Here is a 24,677-nt window from a genome sequence, read left to right on the forward strand (position 1 = left end):
TATTTTCCACATGTCACACTGGGTTAGCTTTTCAAGGAAAAGTACCAGTGACTCTTCATCTCATTATTATTAATTTTTGCATGCCCCAAGATTTGCTGCCCATATTTCTATCCACGGTTGTCCAGACAGGACATGCTGAAAAGATGAATGAATTTGACATGTCCAGACTAGATGATCTCCATATACATTCGTGCTTGAGCAGTCAACTTGGCTAGGACACGGCAGGCTTAGTACATGGTCCAAGTCCTCTTCTTCCACGCACCAACATAGCAGTTCAAAGCATGGCACTGGTTACAGACCCCAGTGGCAGCTTTATGCGGAGGAGAACTGCTCATTTACATCTCCAGCATCAGACCCACCCTAATGTTAGCCCTTGGCTGAGCATGTCGTATAGGTGCAGAATGAGGGAACCAAACATGGGGCAGTTTCATCCCTGCTGTCTGATATAAAAGGTTTTTCAAGTGAGCGGTCCCCAGAAACATAACATGGTTTTGTTCCAGGGGGAATTCATTCCAGAAGAGGACCAAGGAATGAATCCACATACATGCAATGGGGACACCAGGGAGCCAAGACCTGGGAGTGAATAGGGGAACTAAATTATATGATGCTGTAGGTGTAGCTTAGGGTTATAGCTGCACAACTGGGTGAAAACTGCCTGGGAGCAAGCCCTGGAACAAAGGTTAGGTAACATGGACTCGGTTGCATCCACCAACCTCTTCTAAAAACAGTTCTGGAGTGGTCCAGATCAGAGCCAGTGCTCCAGTTAGGCAGGCAGTCGGGGCTTCAGAGCTCCAATTCAGTCCTGGCTGTTTGTTATTTAGGAGGGCAGACCTGCCCTAAGAAGCCAGACAGCTAAGTTTCAGATGGCTGAAGTCAGCAGAGGTGAATCACGCTCCCCAGTGAGTACCCTGCTGTTAATGCCTCTGTGAAAATACACAAACACTGAAAATCCCCAAACTGGAGTTGAGCACAAACTGGACACCAAAGGGAAAGGAAAAAAAAAGGCTCGTGGGAAGCTAAACCACTGACACCTTACCTAGATTTTGTAGTTCCTATTTTATCTTTTCTAGATGTTATTCAAACAAATAGGAAGTTCTGGTAAGGTACAGAGGCCGTTCCCAGCAAGGGCAGCGGGCAGCACTCTGCCACAGGGGTTGATTTTTAAACTGGTGTTTCAGACGCCCTTCCCTCACGTAGGCAAAAGGAAGCTGCCAACAGAGGGTAAAATACAGGAGATGAAACTTGGTCATCCAGGCACACTTTCGTCTGGAAATGTCTGATGCACAGATAGGAATTTAAAGAAAAATTGGATGTACTGAGATAGGTGTAACAGAGGAGATTGAAAAGCCGACGGAGTGGCGTTGCTGGTAACAAAGGAAAGAAAAGGATCATATTTCTTTATGTCTTAAAGTGTTAATTAAGTGGGAAAAGGGCACGCTTTCTGCTATGTACCTGAGAAGAAACTTTTGGACAAATGGTAGGTGTCAGACATTTTTGTATGTTGGTTGCTTTTCCTATGGGTTCTCTGGCTCATCTGCAAAGAGATTGTTCACACGCTGTTTGAAAGCTGCTGTTTTCCTACTTGCTTTTTGGTTTCTGGTATGCACTGGAAATATTTCACACCAAAAAAAGGAAAAAAATGGGCGTTTGAGGAAACTGAGGAAACTAAGGAAACTAAAGGAAAATTCTGAGGGAAGGACAAACCAGAGTCTTGTGGTGGTTAAGGCATCACACAGGTTAAAACACAATAAACGGAAAAGTAAATGTAGGACGAAAGATCAAAAAATAAACACAAAATAAAATGGAAGATGTGACTGACCAGGAGGCAGAGGTGTATATTCCCAGGCCTCTTGCTTATCTGAAAGCCTCGGAGGTCTCACGGCTCAAGGTAGGACACAAACCCATTGCCTTTCAAGCATGCGCTGGGCATTGCTTATTTGGATCAATCGTCTTTCTGCTTTTTTTCCTTCCGTTAGTATCTAAAGAACGCAGACTACATCCTCCTCCACTTACACAACCTGTCTCAGCAACAAGGTCACGCACAGTGTTCAAAACCAGTGCCACTGGTCACCGTCCTTGGGTGACTAAATGGCAGCTCCACACCCACCACAGCCCTAGCTCCATCCCAGCACTGCCACCTCACCAGCAGCAGCCAAGCTGTTCAGATCTGGCTGCCTAAAATGAGGTTCCTGGTCAGTAAGCACCTCCATGAAGTGGGCTGATTTTCAAAAGCATGGAGCCTCCCATCGCAAAAATATTTGTGCTGTGTAACACATGTTTCACACATAAAGACAATTTCTGTGACAATTTAGTCTCCGAGTGGTTCAGATTTCCATTCCTGATATGATCTATTTATACTGCATTGCTGTGGTTTGCTCTAATGAGCAACCACCTATACATTGATTACCCCCAAAGCCGCCTGAGCTGCTGAGGAGCGCTCCAGCCCTGCCCAGGCAGAACATCAGTAAAAAAAACTACCGACATAATAGAAAGGGATGGGAATGTATTTAGACACCAAACTTAGGCATTAACTTCCCTGCTTCCACCCAGCTGTTAGGAATTATCATTTGTCCTTTGACTTATGTTGACATTCCCCCTATCTGCTCATCTCATCCGCTTAGGAAGAGAGAATCATCTCTAACGTTAGCCCTTCCCAGTGCAGACCTTTATACCTGAGCGAGCCATCTTGTGCCGCTTGCATAGGCACTGCAGAGGAATGGGTACTTGTCGGGAGCAATTCATCTGTGACCTCCTGTAGACATTTCAGAGGGTAATGAAACACCTGGTCCTATTCATGGCCACCGGAGCTGGGATGACTCACTCAGAGGTAGGAGGCTGTGTTTGTTCCAGTGAATCCTATGGATTCTGTCTGCCTCCCTCCCTCAGCTTGGACACTTCAGGTGCTTGTTGTGGTCAGAAGCAATTTGCTGTTCTGGGCTACAAGAGTCATAAATTAAGATATATTTGCTCTACCTACAACAGTAAATTGTTTATTAACCTTCAAGTATTTCTGAGAACCTGGGAAGTATTTCCCAGCTAAGCTGGGAAGAAAAATGCGGTCTTAAAAAACACTGTGAAGGGCGATTATAAAAACAATTGGGTTAATCAAAATATTTCACTTTGATAATTTCAACTGTTGTTTGATTTTTACTCAATTTAAAAGCTTTTTCTTAATTTTATTGAAAATTAACTTACATTTCTATGCATTTTTTTAAGACCTAGAGGAAATAAGATTGAATTTAGAAACTGTTGCAAGGGGAGATTTCAGCTGTTTGAAATCTTCCTTTCTCGAACAAATATATTTTTCTCTAGTTGGGAAATTCATCAAAAGTGAGCCTTTCCAGCAACCCTTTTTGCTTCTGATGGATCATCACTCCCTGATGAAGAGCTGCTTGGTTGAAAATTCTGGCTGAGTTCAAAGGTTTTGCTGCACCTGGATTAATTATTACTTCTACACTGGGTAGACCATGAGCTGTGCTGAACTGGTGCCTGCAAGTGTTACCGTAGCAGATGTGACCAGAAGCCGTGCAGTAGTGGGGGACAGTTTGATCTGTGTTTGTTTCTGTTAACTTTTAGAGTAGCTTTGGGACATGCATGGGCTTTTATTAAAAAGGGATGATCAGCTCCTAGTTTTTAGAGCAGGTAATTAACAAAGTAGTCTCTTGATTTCTTTGTTGAAAACTACGCATGTGGGAATTAGGACTGGCAGTATGTAAAGCCTCCTGGTGCCTTTACTATATGGCTTTTAAAGTATAATCACACTTTAAAGGCAATTGTAAAGAGATATTTCCACTCTTTTGCCTGAACCTGCTGTCTCTCCCCTCCCTCTCCACATTGACATGTAGTAACACCCATGTCCTCCTGATGTTGCATAGGTGTTGTACCTCACCCAGACCAGGCTCTGGCACATCTTTGTGTGGTGGTTTAAGATGTCAGTGCCCAAAAAGGTGGCAGCAGAAGAGGCCAGCCACCCGTGTCCCAGCTAAGTCAGGATATCATTGCTTGAGCACCCTCTGCACCAGTGTACTGAGATGCTCAGCTGTGCCCGGTCATCGTGCTGGGCTGCTGCAGCTGCTCTTGCTGGTGAAGGAGAGCCAGACCCCAGAAAGTGGTCAGATGAAACATGTCAGAGGAGGAACTGCTTGAACTGCTGCAGCCAGATGGTCTGGAGCATTTGCAGCAGTGCCACTGAGTAATCTCCAGTGACTCCCATTACTGGCACCCTTGGCTTTCAGCAACCAAGTGTCATGAGATTTCCTCTAAGCTCAACCAGGACTTAAGTATGGCTGTCCTCTTTGATCCCGGGGCTTGCACAGTATCCAGCAGCAAGATTTTAAATAACAAGCCTCCTTCTGCATCGAGATTCTCAGATCTGAGTCAGTATTTCAGCATGTGCCAGAGCCCATGCTAGGTTGGTACTGTCTGTCGGTAACAGTAAACCTGTTAACAAGCACACAGAAGGGGCAGGAGGAGGGGAGGTTAGCTGTTATCAGCAGCCGCATCCCTCAGATCCTTTTCCCTGTTTGGGATTAGCATATTCTGCTATTGTTTTGATCCCCCCAGAATCCTCTTGTTTCAGTTAATCAGCAATGAGACCCTGCAGGGATGGGTAATCACTCCGATGGATCCATGTGATTGAAGCAGAACACAAAAGCCAAGTGAGTCTGTGCTGTCCTTCTTGGTTCTTTAAATTCAGATTCAAACGCAAAATTAATCTCCTGAAAAATATTTACAGGCTCTTGCCCTTTTTTTTGTGCATTATCACTACGGATGAGGCCAAAGGTAACTGGTTAGCATCCTTCCTACATGAGGCAAAGGACGACTAAAATCTAACTAAACTCTGATCTCTGTTGCTTGCTGTGCGATGCAGCTGCGTGCCATTGCTCATGAACCACACAAGGATGCAATTAGTTTAACAGCTCTTTATTATGAATGCGGCAGAACAGAATTAGAACTCAATTTACAAGTCTCCCTTTCAAACCCATTCAGCCGTTAAGGCCGCATCATCTTTCAGTTTTCCAAGGCATATAATTGATAAATGATTTCTCCCTGCACACCTCAGCTCCTCATCTTTATTCATGAACCAATTAATCTCCATAGGACACTGTGATCATTTACATACATGGCCAATGTCACCAACCTCTGTCATTTCATTCTGGAAGCAATTTTGCAGCCCATGAAACCACCAGGAGGGGGGAAATCTGGACTATGTCTAAATTTCTGTGGTTCTGGCATTTCTCCCTCACGTCATTCCCTAATATAAGAATCAGATGCTCCCTGTGCTGGGAAATGATGGGTTAACCTGGGGGGAAACAGACCTCTCATCCCCGGGTGAGTGCTGTACAGGCAGTGTGTTTCAGTCGTGGCTGATAGGTACGAGCAGAGGCTGAAAATACATGTTCCCTTTGCATTTTTGAGTTCTGAGTTATGCCAACCTACTTTACTCATTTTTTATTCTACTCTCCTTGCTGTTTAGCATTCCAGAGAGAAGGATGCTGTGGTGTATGTGCTGTTTTGGGGAGGTGAGGAGGTGTCTGTACTGGTTAAACAGTTTCCTCATGAGCTTTGTTTCCTGAAGGTCTATTATCAACTCCCACCCAAACAACACGTTGTCCAAGTGACTCATGGTTTCTTATTGCCAGTAGATATTGATTTATTTGCCAGTATCTTAACAAGGAGCACTTGCAAAGCAAGTTTAACTTTGTTAAACAAAGGATATCAAAGGGAGCCACAGGAGCACTCCAGGCAGAGCTTCTGAGCCCTTGAGAAAGGTCCTCCAAATACCATGTGCAGAGAGCACACTTTGGCTGAGGTGCAAGCGAATGGATGCACACCTGTCCCCCTCTCTATGTACATAGGTATGTATGTACGTATCAGGAATGCAATTAGCCCTGGAGTAGTGATGCGTTCTGCCTGTCTCTGAGGGCATCAACAGTATTTGCTGCTCTTCTCTGCACTGCTTGCTCTTGCTCACATTGCTTGCATAGCATCTAGCAGAGGTTAGAAGAATGGGCCCTTCCTTTGTGCTTTTGGAGGATGCTGGGACCTGTTTGGAGGATGCTGGGACCTCTTTGAGGATGCTGGTGAAAAGAAGCTCCATGGAGCAAAGCTCCTGCCCCCTTTCATTCACGCCTCTCAGCTGGCACGGTCCCCACTTCGGAGAGGCACGTCTCACTCTCAGCCCATGCTGACCATCAGTCTGCACAAGCAGATCCACGCTGCAGAGAGACTCATCGCTGTCCCAGCGGAACAGCTCTTGTACAAATGCATCCAAATAGGCACTTGACTTTTCTTCTATCCGTCCAGGGATGGGGAAGGGGAGAGGTGAGCTTTCCTACAGTGTACTCTCAGTGTTGCAGCTGCAGACCCCCAGCAAAGCAGTGCCACCGTTGTATGGCTGCTCCAGCCCAGCATGGTGCGACTGCTCTGGCAGCTGAGGGCGTCTGTGCTGAAAGCTTCTGCAATCTGCATCCCAGGACCATGCTCTGAGAGCCCCGTGATTCCTGTTTGGGGTGTCATTTCCAAACCTTTAGGAGATCACTGTAGGCTAGAGAGGGTTTCTGTCACAGTGCTGGGTATTCCCCTGCCCAGAGCTTGTATGAGAAGTGCGCAATGAAACAACCGTAAGAGAATTTGTTCCTCTACCGAGCTCAAAGCCTCCGGGTACTCCCAAATGGATGCCACCAGGTCAGCAAAGGCTGAACCTGTATTAGTAGGTTCATCTGTTGTAAAGCTTCGCAAGCCAAGGAGGTTTCAGACAGTACAGGTCCCATTAGCACAGTTCACAACCTCTACAATTAGCAGAACCTATATTCCTAGAATTTGGCTCCAGCAGTGAATCTGGGAACTTTCTAGAGGTGTTTGACTGTTCTGCGACGTCTGATCACCACGTGGGCAGCATCACCCCATGTTGGCCTGAGAAGGATTGTGACTGAAGCATTATGGGGCACTGCGGTCACATTTCCCTAATGTGAAATGTGATTTGACAGTGCAGCAAGCAGTGGAGGTAGGGCTGGTGGTGAGGGCCTGCGTCCCTCCTCGGAGATCTCCATTACTTTTCACTGATGTGGCTGATCGAGCCTTTCTCTGGCATGTTGCTTACCCACCGGACCATGTCACTAGCACCCAAGCAGACGCAGGTCTTGAGGAGAAGGCACGGAGAGGTTGATGCGCCTAAGGCTTATCCACCACCTCTCAGACGTGCAGGGTGTTCTGCTCCAGGGCTGCTAAATCAAGGGAGGACATCTTACTGAGGGGCCAGTCAGAAGACATGTCCCCACCTCAGTGACAAACCAACACGTGCTGTGAGGTGTCTGGTTTGCTTAACTGCCTGGCAATGGGACATTGCTTTTCTGCCTGCGTGAATCAAAGCAGCACCGTGCATGTCAATCGCCTGCTAGGAGATTTCCCGGGTGGATATGTGGGGTTTCTCTCCATGCTTTGTGTGTTCACAGATAGTCATTGCTGTATTCCTTTAGATCCTTAACACGTGCACTAAATGAGTGCCTGCCCTGAGGGAGCTCAGTGCTTATATGCATGATCCGTTATGTAGCTTTCTGCCCTTTTCACAAATTTCAGACATATCGTTACCTGTGAGCACATGGCCTGTGGGAATTCTGGCCCTTCTCGGCTTTGGACAATTTATCATGGATCTGTAATAGCAATAGTAGCTTGCGCCCTGGGAGCAAGTTAGGGTTTCTGTACGATACTGTTGCCTTTAAAACGTGATCAGGACACAGAAAGTAAATAAGGTGCGATGAAAAACAATGCTTTAAAAATAGTAGTTTTTCTTCAGACCTGTGTGTAACTTCCTGAGCAGCAAATGAACCATTAGGAGAACAACACGGTTTTCCTGGTGCAGAAGAGAACTGCTGCTGAGCACTGATATACAAAAAAAAAGAAATGAAAAAAATGAGAACATTATTAAGTTATTTTGGTCCTAATTCAGAGTTTGCCCACGCTAAGCAATATACAGTCTATCACCTTACAAGTACACAGAGCTCCCCTGTTTACTGACCTGCTTAATGAACAGCTTCTTAGGCTTGTGTATAAATTTTAACTCTGATGTTGCTCACCACACAGCAGGCAATGAGGCTCAGGCATTCAGTGACACTACCCTCTGCTGCTCGCTTTGTCCGCTTGCCTGAAAAGTACTGGACTTAAGGTAGCTGAGCAGCTTGGAGGAAAACGCTCCCAAATTCTTGACAAGTCCATTCTCCAGATGGTGGAGGAGGCTGCCAGAAGCGGCAGAAGATGAGGAGCTGGAGAGTCTCAGTAGCAACTCACCACACGGGTTTGCAAGATCGGCAGCAGCAGGATCCATTTCTCCATCAAGCTGAAAGCAGCGGTAGCTGAGTACTTGCTGTAGGACCAGTGCTGCTCATGTGTTTTTTGCAGCCATCTACCAGAGATAGGGTCCTGTTTTCCACGCAGCAGCCAAACCGAAGCTGCTGCACGGTTAGGCAGCAATGGACACCAAGACCTGAAGCTTGTGATCAGGCTCACAGCAGAAGTAAGCTGCACTTGGAAGGAGGAGTGATGTCAAGTTGGGTTTTTGGTTCAATTCCATCTCTGGAGGAAGTAGAAACTTTATCTGTACAAGAGGACAGCAGCCAGCCGTACTGCTTGCTATCCCCTTTCTAAAGCCAGGATAGATGACTTCTAGCCAGGATAGATGATTTACAAGAAGGTGTAAAATCCTCATCATGCACTAATTATGCTCTACTACACTATGGGGGGATATTTCCTTCTGAGTCCATCTGGTGATCAGACTGTACCCTGAAGCATGTGGATTGATTGCCCTCAGGGTTTTTTCTCCTAGTTAGTCTAACTGCTGATGCTTTATTTTTATTCATATGAATGTCTAAGCCTTTTTGAAGGCTTGAAAATTATGATTAATTGTGCAATGAAAATCAATAATGGAAGTGCTTACAAAGCCAGCTTGATTTGGGAGTGAATCCCAAAGACAGCTGCTTTCTCTAAGAGTGATGGAAAAAGTTGGAGAAAAGCAACAGCAAAAAATTCCAGATCCTGTTTTTTTTTGTGATGTTTGTCATGGGTTTAACCCCTTCAGCAATTGCTGGGAGCTTTATTACAAGTTACTATTACCAGTTCATGAAAGAAAACCCCAAGTCCATCAAAAAACCAAGAATACCCGATTAAACAGAGGTGCATTGAAAAGTGAAAATGTTTATACTCCTGTACCAGAATGTGGCTATTCCCATACCTTTGGGTCCATGACAGCTTTATTTTTCATGGCAGATTATAGAGATAGGCATGAAAATCTGGTAAGGCATTTACTATAGTGTCCCTGCCTATTCCCTTTTTTTACACTGACAGGTGCTAGCATTTTGCCTAGGATTAAATATCCCAATTTTTCTCCATTTCCCAGAAGAGAGCATTTTCAGAGCCCACAGATGCCAGTCTCTAAAACTCCAGATAGAGTGAGTGCCATCTCGTGGTTAGCTCTCCCTGCTGCACTGGTGCCAGGGCTGGTGCCAGGGCTCACCGCTGGTGCAGAGCTGCAGGTTGGGGTTCAGAGATAGTGCCCCAAAACGTGGCCTGAGGGCGGGGGCGCTAGGAGGGAGGGCTGTATGGCAGGGTGCCTGGCTCCAGTGCTGGGGTGCTGAGGAGGAGGAAAAGCAGCCCCCTTCACAAAACATGCTTCGAATAACAGCGTACATCACCTGGCCCCTCTCCAGAGCCTGAGCTAAAGGCAGGTTTCGATCTCCAGGGACACCGAAGTCCTACATCTTGCCTATGGGAAATGCGTGATGTGTGAAAGCCTTCTCTCCCTGCCTCTCTCAGCAGGCTACTCTAAAAATCCTACCCCATGCAAAAAACTGAGTGGTTAAGGGCTGGTGAATGGGAAATGCTGTGTCTGAAAATCCCTTCTTCTCTGTGGGGATAGCAAGTGCCAGCATTCCTTTGAGACCAAGGGAAAAGCCCCTCCTTGCACCTGGGTGCTGCTGCCATCTCCCATCCATCGTCTACTTCATCCCTCATGTCCCTGAGTCTGGGGCGAGGGCATCTCCCTAAGACAGGGAACCCGCAGCAAGGCTGCCTTCAGGCAGGATTACCTGGCCCTTTCACATCTACACTGTCTATCCAGCCGAAAATGGCCCTTGCAGCTTGCACGCATGCAACACACACAAAATACATGGTCATCCCGCCCGAGGGAAATGCTGCGGTCACAGTTTCTGCCTGCAGTTTTCTCTCTCTGGTTTACCTCTGCTGGACTCCCAAGTCAAACAACATGAGGGAAGAGCAGCCGCCTTTTCAGTGCCACCCCTCTACTATGGCAACAGCAGATCCTAGACTTAGAAAGAGGAGGAGCAGCGTAGGGGCTGTGCTCTGATAACTCCCCCTCGATGGGCAATAAGTTGGGGTGACATCTCCTTTGAATAACACTCGAGATGTTCTCCTCCTCTGCCAGCACTGGGAAATATTGTGACCAGACGGGATGAGTCCTGGGGTGCTGTTCCTTTCCCACCCTGTATTAAATACGTAGGTTCATGAGAGGAACAGGGCAGCCAGATCTGATCACGAACAGGATCTGACCTTTAGCACAGAAACCCAGTGGCACGTTTGCATTGCAGAATACATAAAAAAGCAAAGTTTATGGGTATATGCGCAAAGGAAGAGGATGACGGGTATTGTGCTGAATGGGGAAAATTGTACCGGGTCAGGCTGCAGGTCCAGCCAGCACAGTGTCCCGTCTTTGGCAGTGTCTCAGAGTGGCATGTACAGAAGTGACCTAGGAAATAATTCTTCCCGCTTTCTGCAATCTGTGGTTTCAATAGCAATATGGAAGACACATCCTTAGCGAGCCCACGGTGGTTTTTTATAAAATCTCTCCCTATTTCAGCTTTATGATACACACTTCCCCATTAGCACATGCATTACTAAAAACAAAGATTACACATTTGGCTTTATAGAACATTTTATTTGGAGAGACTTCTCACGTCATTGAATATTGGTTCTTTATTAAGGCAATTCTGAAGGGGCTGGAGGGGAGGGAGGGGGAGAGGAAGGGAACTGAGACTGTGTCAACGGGATTGCATTAAGGCAAAATTCCTTCCTTCTGCATTTCACCACAGTAAAATCTACATAAAGGCCAGAACAGTAAATGACTCAAGCCAAGGAAGAGATTCAGTGCAAATATATCCCACTGAGTATCCGCAGACGGCGCTTGGTCCTCAACTGAGGCAAACTGACAGTGCCTTGTTAGCCGCAAAGCTATGCTGATTTAGCTCCATTGAGGATCCCAGCCTGGGTTCAGGGAAGCATTTTAGTATGCGTTTCATATGCAAGCACACATTTAAATGCTCTCCTGAATCAGGGCCACAGCCCTTTGAGTGCAAGTCTGTAAAGTTAACAGAGTTTAATTTTTATTCACTACATAAATATGTCATTCTGCATCCCTTTGGTTCACTTCTTATCTTATTGCTACTAACTGAGTATATCCCTTTAGTTTCTTTAACATGGTTTTCGTTTCTATCATGCTTTGCAATCTGCTTATGTTTTAAGTGTATTATGACATAAAAATGAGTTATCCTTTGGAGAGCATTTCTTCCGAAGGTTCCAGAGTTTGGGTGTTGGAGGACCGAGTTATGGTATGTTTTTTTCAATGTAGTAGTAATGTACTCTGTGAGTAATGCCACTGACAGCAGAGGCATAACTTGCAAGGAAAAGTACTGCTCAGTTCATATACCAGCAACACATAGCAGACTCCAAACAATTCTCTCTTTCCACAAGAATTTGCTAAGAGGATCCTACCGTTCCAAAAATATAGTCACTAATATTTGCATTGGCTTGGGGAAATCTCTTTTGTTACCCCAGGTGCAAACTGAAGGAAAGTATGGCAGAAATGCTACCAGAAGCATGAAGACATTTTCAGGCAGAAGCGGTATATAACATTTCATAATCCTAAAAGCTGTCTGTACCTCCCAAGACAGAAAACCCTGGTATCCATTAATAAAAGGATATGTATAGGTCTCATTATTGAAAACTTAGTCAGGAATATGAAATGGTTATATCTAGCAAAGTGGAAAATAAGGCAAAGAAATCAAGCACATATTGCTGTTAAAACAAAACATTTCCCGGATACACGTGGATACACAACTTTTGTATGTTCTGGAACCGTGTGTAATATTCATGCCTTAAAAGCATGAGCACCCTGCATATTTCCTTGATACGGAGAAGAGCATCCAGTTTGAGGGAATCAAAAGGGTGAATACCAGGCATCAGTACAAGTCTTTTGTGCTTTAAACTTTCTTCATGCCTTTTCCCATAAGGCAAGCAAACACTGTCATGACCATTTTGGGTTTTACTTCAACCAGGTCTTCTGGAAGGGCATAGACTCTTGCTCCAATTTTTCTTGCCATAGAGATGGCATATCTGCATAGCAGGGGTGAAAAAAACAAAACAAAGAAATAAATTAGTGCAGTAGCATTAATTTTCCCTCTGTTAAGAAATTTTTTACATGATCAGTACCAGATTCGTCAAAATTAAACTTTTCTATAGGAATATATGGGACAGGTTCATAAAGAACTAATTTCTAGTAAAAGGTAGAGTATACTCCCTGATGGTTAGAGCACTGATTAGCTGCAGCATGGGAGACTGCAGGTCAAAGTCTGGTATGAAACATTTAGTCTCCCATCCCCTGAAAGATTATCCTAACAAGCAGCCATTCGGGTCTTGCTTCCCCTCAATCTCTGCTACGCAGTCTTCGCACATAAACAAATTCATGAGGATGGAAAGCAGAAGGCTGATGTTGGTGGAGATCAGTGTTGTGGGAAAATCAACATTCAGGGACTTCTGTTCTGCTTGAGTCGTACCCAGAATCTGCCAGCTGACCTTCCCATCTCCCTCCTCAGAGTGCACTGTTGCACGGCCACTGGCTGTTCTCCAATGGGTATGTCTCTTCTCTCTATTTTTTCATGGAAAAAGCTAGAAAATCCCAGGTTCTTCCCACTGCAGAGCACATACATTTGTGAAATTCTCCCCAAAATGAGAAACGTGTTGGGAGGGGTGGATAAAGGGAGGGGGAAAGAGGAAAACATCAGCAAAGGGATGAAGAAATTAAGTATGGAGATAAGCACACGTAGATGCAGAGAAAGAAAGAGAACAGATGGTAGGAAGTGGAAGGGAAAAAGAATAGTGGGAAAAGTCTTTATAAAAAAGATGGCAGCTCTGATTGCCTTACAGTCATCCTTTTCTCTTTTGTAGTTGCCACATAGCAAAGGAGAAGCTAAACTGATGATCAGACCGGGAGGTGATCTGTATAACTCTGAAAGGAAAGGGAGATGCCCCCAGGATTGGCTCTCTGCTAGGAAATGGTTTGCACTCAGGAAAAAAAAATCAATATCCACATCCATAAAACCAGTTTTTCAGCCTCGAGTCCTGTCCTCCCCTTCTCTCTTAAATATGCCCTTGTTCCACCTGTATGTGACTGAAGAGGTATCATGACCTCTAATCACTGGTTTCCACGGCTCACTGTTGTTGGCGTTGTTCCCTGATCTCTGAAAGAACTTAAAATTTAATAAGAGAAAATAGGAGCTTGTGAAGTCAAGTGATTTTGATCCCTTTAAAGGAATTATAAAGCAGGAATTATAACATTACACACTTCATTTCCATTGATAGTCTTTTTTACTGCCTAACTCCTAGCCTTCATGCTTCTAACTCTGGAGGTATTTCTCAGTTGAGGTTGTGCCAGAAGAGAATGATAGCAGAGCTGTTTTCAAAGACAGAGTCAGGCAAGCCTGAGCAGGTAACTCGTGTTAAGTGTCACTTGGCACGCACGTACTTAGCATTATTTAGTTTCTCCTCATCATTCAGGTCCTCTGTTTTCAAGAGGTCATATTTGATTGATCCTGGTTGAATGGCATCAATGAGATCCAGGACTGGCATGCTGGTGCTGATTTTGCTATCCTGCATAGATGAAAAATACAATTAGGTGCAAGAACAGGATGACAGATCTCCCTCAAAGCCAGAGTCTAGGCTCAAGAGCAATGGACAGCTCAGTCAAATACCATTTAGATCTTCGCAAAGGGCTGCTTAGCATCATTTTTATCTAAGGCAGACTAAGAACCCTTTCAAGGATTTTTTTTCCCCAACGGATGAGACATCATTGCATCAAAAGATGGGGTGCTGGGCTAGTGAATTTTCTTCTTGTGGGGAGATGACATTGATACGTGTCTACTGATGGGAGGTGTGAGGGGGACAGCTGTGTGACTTCTGAGCTCATTACATGAAGCCTGATGAATCTGTCCCTGCCTGGTACAAACTGCTGATTTACATCCACTGAATGTTCCCCAACTTGGGAAGTGTCTCAGATGTGTTAGCAAAATTGGAAGTCCTGTGGAATTGGACCGTCTCTGTGTTTATAAGGTGCCTTACAAAATAGGGCACTACCCCTGAATGGTACTACCATATTATAAAAGTATTGCTATTGTTCATTTTAATACTGTCATTTGTAATTGCTCTCATTTAATAATCAACAGCACAGCAGTTCTTGCGTAATTCCAGTCATCATTCCTGGCTCCATACTTTGATTTCCTATGTCAAACTGGCATTCAAGATGTTTCCTGTTATGTTCTTATCATGTTTCTGTTACCTTTTCATAATAAAGCCCCTTGAATAAAAGCTTTATATCTGAACATGCCTTTAAAAGGGAATGAAAAATAATCAAACTACATAGCTAATTATATCATAATATATTGTGTGCATGTATCTGTGTATATATATCTATGTACAGGCAATGTATATAACATACACACAAACACACTGAATAAGAGATTCCTAAACAGAGACTTCCAAAAAAAAAATGTACCTTGAAACTGGAGATGGTTGAATCCTTCCCGGCTGCAGTCAGTGTTTCATTGACCCAGCTGACAATGATTTCATCATTGACCTTCTCTCCACCACCAATGTCTTCAAGGATATTCAGCGTGTACCTTAAGAGGGCAGCCAGGATACCTGCATTTGCTCCAAGTCTACCATAACCTCAGAACCATCCTTTACGTGCACAGCTTGACTGGGATCACCCCAAAAGTCCTCTTAGACCTGATATTCCCCTGCTTCCCACATGCTTACAGTATATATGAATTATATTATAACATGCTAATTCATCTATTTGGTCTAATTCAGCCCCAATTCCCTAATCACTGTTTTGGGAGTGTCAAAAGGTTTTGATACTCAAAATTCCTACAAGGTCCCTCTTAGTGGGTCTCAGTGTAAATGACTCATTCTCACAGTGCTTAAAAAATAATCACTGACTTAAGGCCAGAAGGGAATTGTTATGCTCATCTAAGACTGATCTTCTGCATAAACATAAGCCTGGAATATTTTGCTTATATGTCAGCATACACTTTGGAAAGACATCCCAAAGTGATGGCAAGTAATCACCACATCCCTAGATTAATTACCTGCCTGATAAACCTATACCTTGCTTTATAGACTGAATTTAGTCCCTGTTCAGTTCCTAACCACTGGGTCTCTTTACACCCAATTATGGACCTCTTAAACACACACACAAACATATGCACACAGATTTACATTAAAGTGGGGGACAGCTACTGAGTTGCATCTGCTTCAGGCAGCAGATTACAAAACTTCTGCATCAATTCCTTGTTTCCAGTACATTCTCCCCATTCCATGGTACAGAGACCTTTCAAGTTCTTTTTCTCTGTTCCATGCAATGAACATTCATGCTATACAGATAGTGATAATAATAATATTCTGCATGAGCTGACTGTAATGGCCTTGCCCACGAGGTAATGTGCTTCCTGATCGCATCCCTAACTAGGAGTGAGCAGAAGGTTACTCTGTCTTTGCATATAAGTGCGAACAGAGGAGTAAGAAAGCTGTAGCCTGTAGAGCCTTCTCAGTGATAGCATCAGGAAACTATTACAATGCAAACTGAGTAAACCAAAACACTCTGAAGTTTGTGTCTGACTGCCATACCTTCTCATCAACTGCCAGATTAAGGCCAGCGTGAGCGTACGGTTTCCTTCATTCAGATCTTGCCCAGCGATGCCAACAAGGGAAAATTTGGCTTGATTCTTTCCCAGTTCCACTGCATAGTTGCAGTTTTCCAGCTGTTAATGACAGGGTCAATTAGTGAGGTTCAAAAATATAGAAAAAAAGAAGACAGGACACTGTTACTTAATTTCTTTGGATCACTTAGCCCAGATCCTCCTGGGCAAACAGGAGCTTTGGGCTTCTGTGATAATACAGCTGTTTGGCTACCAGCAGCCAGTTCCATCCCAAAAATATCATGGTAAACAGTTAACATAGAAGGAAATGTTGTACTTCATCATCAGGGCCTGAAAAACAGATCACCCTGGAAAATACGCATCTATGGCTCACAGGTACCTCCAGCATTATGGCATTGCACTGAGACAAAGGATTAGTGTCCCAGTCAATATTTTAGGTCAGTTAATCACTGTGGCCTAACTGGATGGAATTACTCATCCAGATAGCTGGGAGAAAGCTTTGTATTTAGCAGCAACTCTGTGATCGGTTCTTGAGGCAGCTGGTCAAGAATGCTTATCATCACTGTCTTCATTTGATGTGGAGGGCAGTGATTCAGACAGCTGCAATTAAGCTGGTGCCACATGACTCACGGTGAAGGTGCATTATAATTGGTGACTAAGACAGTAGCAAAAGTGGTCTGCAAATACAGTTTTTAAATATTGACACAAAAGGTGTCAAGTCTTTTTACTTTACAAATATTGTTCACCTGTCAACAGAGACGGTGAGTCAAATGTATGTTTCTTTTTCAGGATAAAAAATTATTCACTGACTAGACAAAAAATCATTTAATGTGCTGTACTTGGGACTTGAGAGCAACATGAGTGCCCACGTTGCTGTTTGAAATGATATAGACATCCTTTGAGGATAAGGCATTGCTACTGGAGCTATTCCAGCTTTTTGTACCTTCTTCATATTGCCACCCAGTTTAGGATATGGTGGTTTGTTCACTCTGTTCCAATCTACTGGCACTTTGATCTTTTCATAGAGCTGGAAGATAACCAAGGCATCTGACAGGTCACTGAAAACAATAAAAAAGATATATCATTGAACAGAGGAAAGGAACCCAACTAAACTATTACTAGAAGTAAATTTAGTTTCCTAAAAAAAAAAAAAAAGCATATATTCTTATAGGGTCCAAAAGTTTTTATGTTTTTGTAAACAATTTGCTGGCTATATTTATCATCTGAAGGAAGTGTAATACCTCCTCTTACCTATATAAGTGATTTACACGTGGATTAACGCCCAGGGAGTTCATCCAGTTCCTGAACGTCCTCTCTTCTCTTGTCTCACCTAAAACAACAGACACATCAATCAACAGGCCTGCAAAACACAATGGTCCAGTAAAATAAGTGTCTTGTGATGAAACCATAACTCAGAATTTACAGCGCACTGAACCATAAACAGAAGGAGACACTCGTTGACATGTGAAATAAGAGAGCACGGTGCAGCATGTAATATTTCTTCATGCCCTATATATTATAGTATTTAGGCAGATTGGCCTTGAAATGCCTTCAAGAATTCAAGAACAGCCTGTGCCCTCGCACGTCCTAGCATAGTTTCACGATGAGGCTGAGAAAGAAGGACGTGACACTCAGCAAATGATTCTTACAGGGTCCAAAAATTTTTATGTTTTTGTAAACAATTTGCTGGCTGTATTTATCATCTGACATCATCATACAACAGTGGTCCTGACCCCAACCCAGAGCAAGCAGGCAGCAGGTTTATGCAAGATCTGATTTTTAAATTATATTCTCAATTAAGGGAATGCCAGATCAACTCTAATTTCAACTACCAAGCATGCTCAATAGTCCATACTGGTTCAGACTCCCACAAACATTTTTGTCTTTTACTATCCACAGAACAAACCCCCCAAATACCAGAAGCTACACGCAGGTAAAAAGCAGCCTCCCCTTCTCAAGGCTGCCTGTGCTAATGGTGCAGTGAATATATGTCTGAAGGACATAAAGTTAGGTTAACGTATCATCAACTCAGAGGTGGCGATACTGTGGCACGGGTGGCCAGAAACATCCTTTATTTGCATTTTCCTTACCTTCAATAGAGCTCCAGTCGATGTCCTGGTTCTCTGGCTTATGCAGGGCAGGGTATTTGTTGAACAAGTTGGCAATGAAGGCCAAGTTTAGCTTCGGGTTCCCCCGGACGACATCGGTGGCCGTGACGAACTGCCGGCAGCCCAGCCGCTCTGCCTGCTGCAGCATGCACTCCGCTCGCTGGACGTCATCCTTCTCCTGCACCGGCAGAAAACGGGGCCGTCAGCCTCACCCCACCGCCTGGCACTGCCCGCAAGACCCACTCAGGCTCTCCGCGTGTGGAGCTAGGTGTAGGGCTGTTAAAGCAGGTCCTTGTCGGATTTATAGCTATTTCTTTTCCCACTTTTAGTATCAGCAGGTCTGTGTTTTCAAATGGGCTTTACCTACCATCCAGCCATTTCACCATATTGCTTTTACAGTTATATTCCATATGAAAGGGCATGGTTTGATGAAATTCCCAAATAAATGTATTTAAATATGCTTGTTACATGTTAGTAGTTTATCAGTGTGGTTCAATAGTTTCAGCGATAATATCTAACGAAAGGCAAAACACATCATTTAATTCTTTGAAAGCTTTGATTTCTGAAATACAAGATCGTCTTGCAATGCTAAAAAGAGTTTGCTTCTTCTGGCATCCCAGTGCAACTCTGTGTTGGCCAGCAATGCAAGTAACAGACAGAAAATATCGGCATTTACTCTAAACTTGTCTCGTCTTACCCTTAATCCTGACATGTCAATAGTAATAGCCGGAATGCCTTCTTCATCTCCCTTGGGGGCAACTTGGTTCAGCAAATGGTAATAAGCTCTTGAGTCCTGTGACAGACAGAGAAATTAAAGGGAGGAAAAATTACATCTAAAGCTCAGGTTTTGCATGCCAGTGCTCCCCTGAACAATGTGCCTGCGTGCTTCGTTTTTATTTCATCAATCATTGGGCTACATAATTAAATTAATTAAGCTGGAAGCACTTAGCAATTCCTAATTTATGCTGTATTTGCCAGATCTATTTCCTCCATAAGCAAACATATATATGCTGCAGAACGCTCAACGCACGAGACAAAATGCTGTGTGTTGCACTTACAAAAAAGACAGCAACAACAAAGAGATATTAGAATGGTCTTAATCTGAACATTAAATTAGAGATAAGAAAATGCATACCTTTATAATGCTGTAGAAGTCAGGCTGCTGAGCATTTAATAAAAGAAAATGCAGAAGGAGAAAGCAGATGTTTAAAGCGGATTTCAAAGCAACGCTGGAACAATTATGGAAGAGAAAGCATAGTTTTCAAGGACAAATGTTAAAACCGACAACAGTATCAGCATTTTTCAGGCAAAAGGGCAGGAACAAGACAAGAATTTAACATGTTGTGTCTTTAATCTTTTGTGAAATGTAATGTTGCTTCCATGTGTGGAAAATATTAATCTCACTTCAGAAATAACTCAAACAACTGAAAATAAAATGTTAGTGTCTAGGGACTTGACTAACTAACCCAACTAATACTCTTCAAAATATAAAGCAGATTACCTGAATCATTTTAAATCTTATACATCTGCGAGGTGAAAAGACACATTTAATTAGAGAATGGCTGTAAAGGGTGAAGCCTTGGCCTCTGAGAGGTAAACATGTGCCTTATTTTCCAACTCTAAATATGGTAAGTGTGATTTATCTTTCAATTGCAAATAGAATTTAATCAGTTGCATTATAGTCCTCTTGGCCAGCCTACAGAAAGATGGGAAAGACTCCATTCCCTTTGCTTTCCATGGATATTCTCCAGTCACCTCCACCCAGTGAACAAAAAATCTGTTACAATAAAAATTGTATTGTTAAATGTGACTCTCAGACTCTCCTGTTGCCTCCTCTGGTGTTTTTTTCTGTACGTCAAGTAAGTCATGGTAAATGACTTTTCATGCTTCAGTCCTTGGTGAAGCCTACAACCAGGCATCTCTGGAGCGGGGCTTTTCCCATGCTATGCTGGGAGTGGGCAGGTCGGGTCGTGGCTGGTGAGATTTGTGTGCCGGCCAGCCCCTGGCTTGCCTGGAAGCTAGCTCAGACACCCTCTCTGATATACTCCCTACAGCCCTGGATGCTAGCTGGGCCTCACACTGTAGCTTTAGTGTCTGCAATTCATCACTGAGGTTCAAATACATCTGTCTAGGAAGAATGAAGGTCCTACAGAGAAAGCTCTGCTGAAATCTGCACCCACAAGCCCATGAAGTCCCAAGTGCGTGAAATATGCTGCATGGACCCATCCTTGCAAGTGCCTCCTCATCTAACTATATTATTTTGAATAGTCCCACTGAATTTAAACTTGCAGGTAAGCACACGTAGGGTTATAGCAAAGGTTGGGACATAACCCAGGTGCTGTACTGAAGGAAGGATCAAGTTGGGGAACTGGAAGAGCCCCATCCTCTTGCCCCACACCTAGTTACATGTCTGGGTAAGGTCCAGCCTTTTCTAAATCAAAGTCAGGTCAAGAGGTATTTAAGGATATTTAGGAAGGAGGAGAGCAATAGAGGCAGGGAACTGAAAATACAGCGGTAGAGTCCGTATGCCCTGTCCAGAGGCAGCAGCCATTCCTTTCCCAGGCATTTGGTGTGCTGGGGCTGGCAGTGATGACTGGGAGGTCGGGAGGAGGAGGAATACCACTGAGCGGAAAGGTAAACCCCACTAAAGTGATTTTATGTACCGAGCTCCAACGTATTCGGCAGAGCAGTCTCAGCTGCTTGGATTGTTTCAGTGCACAATCCCTGTTTGGAGGACAGGAACTTGGGTATGGAGCTGCTGTTTTGCTGTTGTTGGTCAGTGTTTCTTATACCTTGATGTCTGAGCTGAAGTTGTTGACTTTGTTGCATCCTGCATTCTCCAGGTGATAGTTCGCCCACCTCAGCAGCAGTTCCTCTGGAGACAACTTCATCAGATCCTCCAGGCTCTCTCCTTCTCTCAGAAGAGCAATCAAGGCTAAGGAGGGAAAAAAGAAAAAATTAATGATGTTGTGAATACTTGTAGAGGAGAGTGTATAACTATTTTCTCTCTTACACATTTTGCTACCCTAGTTTCTAAAAGCGAGCGACCAAAGTGTTGCCAAAATTCAAGCTGAGTTAGCATGACAGAGGACATAAACAGAAAAAAGGTCTCATCAATAAAATGAGGACAAGGCTGCTAGTTGTGGATCTAGTAGTGGATCATATAGAAATGCAAGACAATTTCAGTGTGGTCTAAGAACTACCCGATTTCCTTGCCTCAGATCTTAATTAAAAGATGATGATGTTGAGCACAGGGGTAAGATGGGAAAGAAAAAATGAACACAGACTTTCTGCAGCTTAAATGAAAGAAATCTCAGTGACCTTCACACTGAAACTGGATCCACACAGGTATTCTGAAGAACTTGCACATGACTTCATGGACTCATGGGCCAGTAGGGTTAACTCATCTGTCAGTTGGAGAAGATACCCTATTTATATAGAAAAACTAACACAGTAATTATGTTCTTAAAAGGAGGAAGCGTCAGGAGGGAAGGATCGACCCTTGTCACTGCAGGATGTTTAGCTGATCTCTGGAGCATAAAAGGCTTTAGAAGAAGTTTTGAAAAGAACAACTAATAACATGGAAACTAATTGTTACTGTGATAAAAAGGGAGAGTGTATCACACTACTCTGACCTCCTTCTGGTATCTTTTGTCATTCCTTGAAAGAAATATGGATTTGCTACATAAAGGAAACAGTGGAGACCTACTATATCTGGAGTTCCATAGATGATTTGATATATGGTGCTATGGGGTTAAACTGAATCAGAATAAGATAACAGAAGCATTTGAAAGCAGACTTTTATGAAGAGAACAATGTTAACACTGAGAGAAGTAGGCTGGAAGAAGGATTCTTGTGGAGTTGATCATGGATTGATTCTTGGATTAATGTTTTCTTTTTTTTTTGCATCAATTATCTTTGCACAAATACTAGCAATGTGCTAAAAATTGGATGATGATATTCACTAGGTGGCATAGTCAATACAGAGGACGACCAGGAAATCAGACAGAAAGAACTGGATGACAGTAATAAAAATGGAATGTAATTTAATAGTTCCATGTTCAAAGATGTTCACTAGGAAATTAATATGAATAACTGCTCTTAGCTAAAAGCTTGTACGAACAGAGGATGAGAACAACTTGAGTATATTAGATGTCTTCTGAGCTACTCTGAGCCACCACATGATATGACCAGGGGAAAATCAAACATGATATTAGTGCATCCCAGGTATTTCCCATAGGTGTTGGGATGTATTATTGCCTTGATACCATGTGCTCATGAGAGCTAATGAAATACAGTGTCCCGAATTCAAGAAAGGGGAATTTCACTTGGAACAGCTGCAGAGAAGGGCTATCAGGGAAAGAGAGAACTTGAAAAGAAATCAAAATGATCTTGGCTCGTCTACCCTGACAAACTGAAGTCTGACATGAGAAGTGAAGGAGAAAATACTAGAAAGGGAAAAATAACTATTAAGCAGGGTGAGGCTACCTACAAAAGAATAGGAACTGGGAACTCTGGAAACTGGTTCTGGCTGTGAAAGGGATAGAAATGTGCAAGGGGTGAAGCAATGAAGGTAACAGCTGCATGGTAACTGGAGGAAAGAAGTGTCACTGTTGGTTGGGCAGACTATCCAGAGGCGCAGGGAACAAAGCAGCAAGATGAGGTGCTGTGTGGACTGCATGTACACACCCACGGCCTCATGCTGAAGCTATTTCATGGAGAATTTTGGCATTGGTCAGACAAATCTGGAGTGCTGTGTCCAGTTTGGGGCTCCCCAGTACAAGAGAGACATTGACAAACTGCAGCAAGTTTAGTGGAGGGAGACCAAGATGGTTGGGCTGGAGTATGTGATACATGAGAAGAGGATGACAAAACCAGGTTTGTTTAGCCTGGGAAGAGGTCTGAGGGGGGAACAAGTATTGTCTTCAACAATTATAGAGGGCCCAGAGCTGTATTTTTCCAGTCTGCACAGCAAAAGGATAAGAAGTTACAGTCACAAGGTGCAGGAAGGGAAATTCCAACTAGATATAAGAAAAAAAAAATCACAGCAAGAGTGGCTGGGCTCTGGAACGGGCTGCCCAGAAAGCACCGGAAAAGGCCCTGAGCAACCTCATCTAACCTTGAGACTGGTACTGCTGTAAGTGGGTAGTTGGATGGCTGAACCAGAGGACCTCCAGGGTAGACCTCCAGAGGTTCCTTCCAGCTTAAATTATTCTGTGATTCTATAATTCTGATTTCACAAAGAAAGAGGAGATGTTTGGCAATCAAGAACAAGAAAAGAGCAAAGCTTTCTGAATGCAGCGTAGCATTTCCTTATCCCAGATTTAGTGCCAAAACACCAATATACTTGAGTGTAGACCATCGTTCCTGACTCAAAGGGCATGAAAATGGCTCTGCACATACAAGCCTACACACAGCCTTGGACTTTGGAGTGCTGGAACTTGTGAAGAGCAAGGGAAATTAGAGCAGTCAAGAAGACAGGCAACAAATACTTGAAGAAAAAATTGCATTAAGAATTTTTTTAAAAGAGCTTTATCCTAAAGACTGTTCAGTGATAACGGTAGAGCTCTGAAATGAAGAGCCATACATACCTTCGTTCCTGCTGATCTCTATGTCGGCAAAGAGCCCAATTTTGATGACTTGCCATAAAAGACCCAAAACCAGGTAAGGTTTCCCTTCTTTTAAGTCTTCAGCTCCAATGTTAACAACATGGCACCCAATGGCTGAAGCAGAGTTCAGGGCCAAGTTCAGATTTTCCTAGGGAAAGAAGAGAACTTCTGAATGATGCAGTAACTGGAGGGCTGAGGATACAGGAAGGGAGCTCAGCCAAAACTAGTGAAATCTGTGAGCAGCTTCATTGTCAATGCATTTACGTACATGTCTGACCACAGGGAGCAGGGGAACGCAGAATCTCCTGGGATAACAGGTAAGTTCTGGGTCCCAACACGAAGACGGAAAGGACCTCTTTGGCAAAGGTGAAAGATACCATGTCACAAGGCTCAGAGCATACCTCTGCATTCACAGTGATGTCTTGGCTCAATCCGGGTTATCAAAGCCAGGCTCTCCCTATAGCTAATGCACAAGGACATGTTCAAGTGCAGACTTAGCTTCAGCATGGGGCAAGCTTTCCTCCGCTCAGTCTTGCACACATGGAGGAACGAGGGAGCTACAACCCAGTTGACTGGCAGATATTCCAGGCTCAGGTCTCCCTAAGCACTCTGCAAAAGCCCTAACACCTAAGATACAAATAAGTTGCTAGCTGGCAATGTATACAAAAAGCACACAGTCATAGGAATTAGTATGAATAAACCTGTTGAGTTTTTAACCTTGCAGTTCAGCCAAGATCAGAACTGGTCAAGCCTGGATATTTTCTTTTTGAACTTTCGAGTATGGGGTCCTGGTTTGGGAATGTTCAGCGGAAGCAGAGGTATTCTGTGCTTCACAGTGAGGGGCAGAAAGAAAGTGATGTTTCAGGAACATTATGTGCCTTCGCCAATTCATTCCCATTTAAAACAAAGGGTGTAAGAAAATCTGACCCACAGGTCTGCACTATTCAAAAAGGTGAGTTGGT

At 43.7% G+C, this 24,677-nt stretch overlaps 1 protein-coding gene across 1 annotated transcript in view; it reads right to left on the bottom strand.

The window, feature by feature from the left end:
* Positions 1-10,927: 10,927 nt before the first annotated feature.
* LCP1 (lymphocyte cytosolic protein 1) overlaps positions 10,928-24,677 on the bottom strand; it is a 29,928-nt gene continuing 16,178 nt past the window's right edge. Inside the window, exons 7-16 of the mRNA XM_075139478.1 lie at positions 23,698-23,863; positions 20,899-21,041; positions 18,804-18,899; positions 18,089-18,284; positions 17,250-17,328; positions 16,942-17,056; positions 15,967-16,100; positions 14,834-14,957; positions 13,808-13,932; positions 10,928-12,399 (exon numbers count right to left, since the gene is read on the bottom strand). Of these exons, the coding sequence (XP_074995579.1) occupies positions 12,267-12,399; positions 13,808-13,932; positions 14,834-14,957; positions 15,967-16,100; positions 16,942-17,056; positions 17,250-17,328; positions 18,089-18,284; positions 18,804-18,899; positions 20,899-21,041; positions 23,698-23,863 (1,311 nt within the window). The 3' untranslated portion in view covers positions 10,928-12,266. The remainder of the gene's footprint in view (positions 12,400-13,807; positions 13,933-14,833; positions 14,958-15,966; positions 16,101-16,941; positions 17,057-17,249; positions 17,329-18,088; positions 18,285-18,803; positions 18,900-20,898; positions 21,042-23,697; positions 23,864-24,677) is intronic.

This window comes from Calonectris borealis, chromosome 1 (assembly GCF_964195595.1).
Source record: "Calonectris borealis chromosome 1, bCalBor7.hap1.2, whole genome shotgun sequence".
Classification (NCBI taxonomy): Eukaryota; Metazoa; Chordata; class Aves; order Procellariiformes; family Procellariidae; genus Calonectris; species Calonectris borealis.